The sequence below is a fragment of the Fopius arisanus genome, unplaced genomic scaffold (genome assembly GCF_000806365.1).
Source record: "Fopius arisanus strain USDA-PBARC FA_bdor unplaced genomic scaffold, ASM80636v1 scaffold00006, whole genome shotgun sequence".
Lineage (NCBI taxonomy): Eukaryota > Metazoa > Arthropoda > Insecta > Hymenoptera > Braconidae > Fopius > Fopius arisanus.
The window spans coordinates 1,879,795-1,882,868 of NW_011887745.1; the positions used below are offsets into that span (position 1 = coordinate 1,879,795).

The 3,074-nt window shown below is 38.8% G+C and overlaps 1 protein-coding gene across 1 annotated transcript; it reads left to right on the forward strand.

The window, feature by feature from the left end:
• Positions 1-261: 261 nt before the first annotated feature.
• LOC105273741 (uncharacterized) lies at positions 262-2,620 on the forward strand. Its single transcript, XM_011316347.1, has 7 exons — positions 262-672; positions 925-1,177; positions 1,314-1,592; positions 1,675-1,773; positions 1,851-2,155; positions 2,245-2,422; positions 2,489-2,620. The coding sequence occupies exons 2-7, from the start codon at positions 937-939 to the stop codon at positions 2,617-2,619; spliced, it is 1,233 nt and encodes a 410-aa protein (XP_011314649.1). The 5' UTR covers positions 262-672; positions 925-936; the 3' UTR covers position 2,620.
• Positions 2,621-3,074: the final 454 nt, after the last annotated feature.

Consider the following 3,074-nt stretch of genomic DNA (forward strand, 5'->3'; position numbering starts at 1 on the left):
AAATTGTTCATTATTTCGAAATTGTGGATTAAAAAAAACTGTTTTCATAATGAAGAATCGATTCACCATATTTACTTGGATGGCTTCAAAATAGAATGTTTAAACAATGTGTTTAATGCCCCCTGTCAGTCAAAAGAAATTGGCGTTTTCGCGATCGAGAGATTGGCAGGTTCACGTGGAATTGTAGCACTCAGTGCCGTGAAGTCGAAGTGCGTGATGATGAAACTTGAAGAAAAATTTTATGCAGTGTCTTTACTTCACTCATAACCTCAGTGGTTGTAGTGAATGACTTCGTCGTTTTATTGATAAAACCATGGTTTTTCGATGCTATGTGAATTTAGTAAGCGTGAATTTGTGGAGGGGCTTAGGAGGGGAAGAGAATTCCACGAAACGCGGTGAGGGGGGGTAGACCCTGTCTCAATCATCTAGAGCTCTCAGTGCCGCGTACTTCGTTGACTGTGAATTGTTTATTTTGTTTAACCTACATAACCAAAATTTAAGGAAAAAATTAATTTATGCTTATGCTATCGAATGAACAACAAGTGAATTGCCTAACTTCAGTGCTATCGTGTGCGGAGAAATAAAAACTGTGTAGTATTGCGTCATCTTTCTACAGGGCGTTACTTCCCGAAGACTGTGGCCACAAGTACTTCAATCCATTCGATATTTTAGGTAAGTGTTTCTGTGTTTTTTCATGAGTTGGAATAAAGAGACTTCAATGTTGATTACTTTTATATTTGTTGCGAGTTTGGCGGACTTACGTTGGCGGACTTACGTTGTTAATTTAATATAACACGTATATAACCCTAAAAAGCCACGCTCGATCCTGCGATTTGATCTAATTTCTTTGCTTTGTTAAATTCAGTTCTGAAAGGAATGTATGTAGTTAGCTCATAAACTTTACAATTATCTCTTCTTTTCCAGCATCAGTGCAAAATGGAAGAGTGCGAAAAAGTGTATCAAATAGTGGAATTCGTGGAGGAAATGATAGAAAATGGGAAAAAATCACTAGAAATTGTCCCAGCCTCGTGGGTTACCAGGACCGAGGGAACGACAACAGGCACGTGTGCTTTTCCTCCTCCAAACCAATATCATTCCGTGAGCAAAATGGTGAAGGAACTCATTCCTCCACAATCGTCATGGAAGACATTCGGCGTGGAACTCCTAACAAGTGCCAGTACGAATCATTTTATGTCGAAATTTTTCATGAAAAATAGCCTGATTATCGACGAATCAAAACCCATCTGTCCTTATCACGAAAAAATAGTACACTCGATAAAAATTCAAAATAGTTGATTCATTTTTCTCCACAGAGAATTACGACAAAGCTGAGAGACGAATTAACCGTCTTTATAGGAAACGGTCTAACATAGACTCGACAGATTCGGAGACTGAGGCAAGCTGTGTTGGCAAAATATCGAAAAACCAGGCTGCAGCCATAACAAGGCGAACTTTTTCTCTGCTGGAGCACATTGTAGAGGAAAGGGAGGCTGAAAGGGAGGCAATATCATCGAGAGATCATGAGGCTGAAATCTCTAAAGATGGTGGTCAACAGAGAAGTCTTGAGGAGGCTGGAGCTACAACATTGCGAGGTAAATATCGGTCCTCACTTTTTTCTAGGTGAAAGATTTATTTGTACTTTTTTTTAACTCCTTGAACTCTCATGTTTATTAGGTAGAACAGAGTCCGGTGACACCAAAGGAGAAAAAAAATTTGCTTTGAAAGCAGTTCTCAAAACTCTGAGAGAAAATGCCATTGAAGACCCTCTGAAACGTAGGTATTAATGATATTATGATGAACATTAAAATTAATTTATCTGCTATATTTCTGTTTTGTTTTGTATTTTTCAGAGTTCTGCGCAGATTATTGGGACGCCACAACAGAACTTCTCACGTACAAATATCGTGAGGATTTGTCCAGCCTAAAACGATCTATTCAATACGATCTAAATAGGAAAATCGAGGAGCTGAGGGTTTCCATGATGGTCTGCAATGTCGCTGGAGGTGAACCTATAACATCGCCGAGGGAAGGACTATCCGCAGATTTCCCCATTAAGAGTTTCGAACAGTTTCTGGACTTCGAGAAAACTCTAGATCCGACACATCAGGATAATTTGGCTGATCCTGAGAAGGCCTTACAAAAACAGGATATACTTGTGAGTTTTGTGGATTGCATTTATATTTTTCGATGTCATAATCGCCTCTCTCAATTTTTTGTCATTACCGTTGTGAATTTTTTTGTTAGAAAGCATTTATGGGTGTATTAACTAACAAAGGGATGGATTATGCGGCTGATATTAAAAAAATTCTCAAAGAATTAATTTCCAAAGAAGTGCAACTCAATTACAGTGGCGTAGGCCGCGTTGTTAAAGGCAGGGGAAAGAGAAATTTCAGTGCAACACTGACTTTTGCATGTTTAAGAGGTTGGTATATTAAATCGACCCTCAAAAATTGACTCACTCTTTCACTATTTTTTACTTCATTTCCAGATTTTATTGAGGGAAAATACAAGAACTCCAACATACCATTGAAGATCATATCAATTACGAGTGATTGGCTATCAGGAGCTGGAGACAGAGATGGTGGATGTTCACAACGTAAAAAGCAAGGTGGAACGTAAAAGTGAGTTAGTGAGTTCGAACTGATAATTTCACGCATTTTGTTAAAAAAATTAAAGTTCATTAAAATTCAATAATTTTATATTATGTAGAACTGTAATTTAAGTTATTTGAATAAACTTAATTATTCTTCATAGATTCTCGTTCGTAATATGTACCCACCCCGTAAATTCTAATCGGAATTAGCTTCAAACCCTGGTCAAGCCAGGGTATTATAGAAAACCACTCTTGGTACGAAGCTAGTCCCGAGGTCTGGATGAATCTTGGTGGAGTCGCTTGGGCCAGACCTGATTACCAGGTCTGGCCCCACGTTACATTCCAATGTTTATCCGCCAACGGTCCGGGCCTAGATACCAAGCCTGATCCAAGCTTTGCCAGTCTTGAGAATGGCTTGGTTGAAGCTTGGACCTTTGGTGATTTCCTACCTGGGACATGAAGGTATAAGTACACGCTTTTG

What these genes read in the sequence shown, in the direction of transcription:
- LOC105273741 (XM_011316347.1), top strand. Translation starts at nt 937, where the DNA reads ATGGAAGAGTGCGAAAAAGTGTATCAAATAGTGGAATTCGTGGAGGAA. An exon ending in GGAACTCCTAACAAGTGCCA is followed by an intron (nt 1,178 to 1,313) that starts GTACGAATCATT and finishes TTTTCTCCACAG; the next exon opens with AGAATTACGACAAAGCTGAG. An exon ending in TACAAAAACAGGATATACTT is followed by an intron (nt 2,156 to 2,244) that starts GTGAGTTTTGTG and finishes TTTTTTTGTTAG; the next exon opens with AAAGCATTTATGGGTGTATT.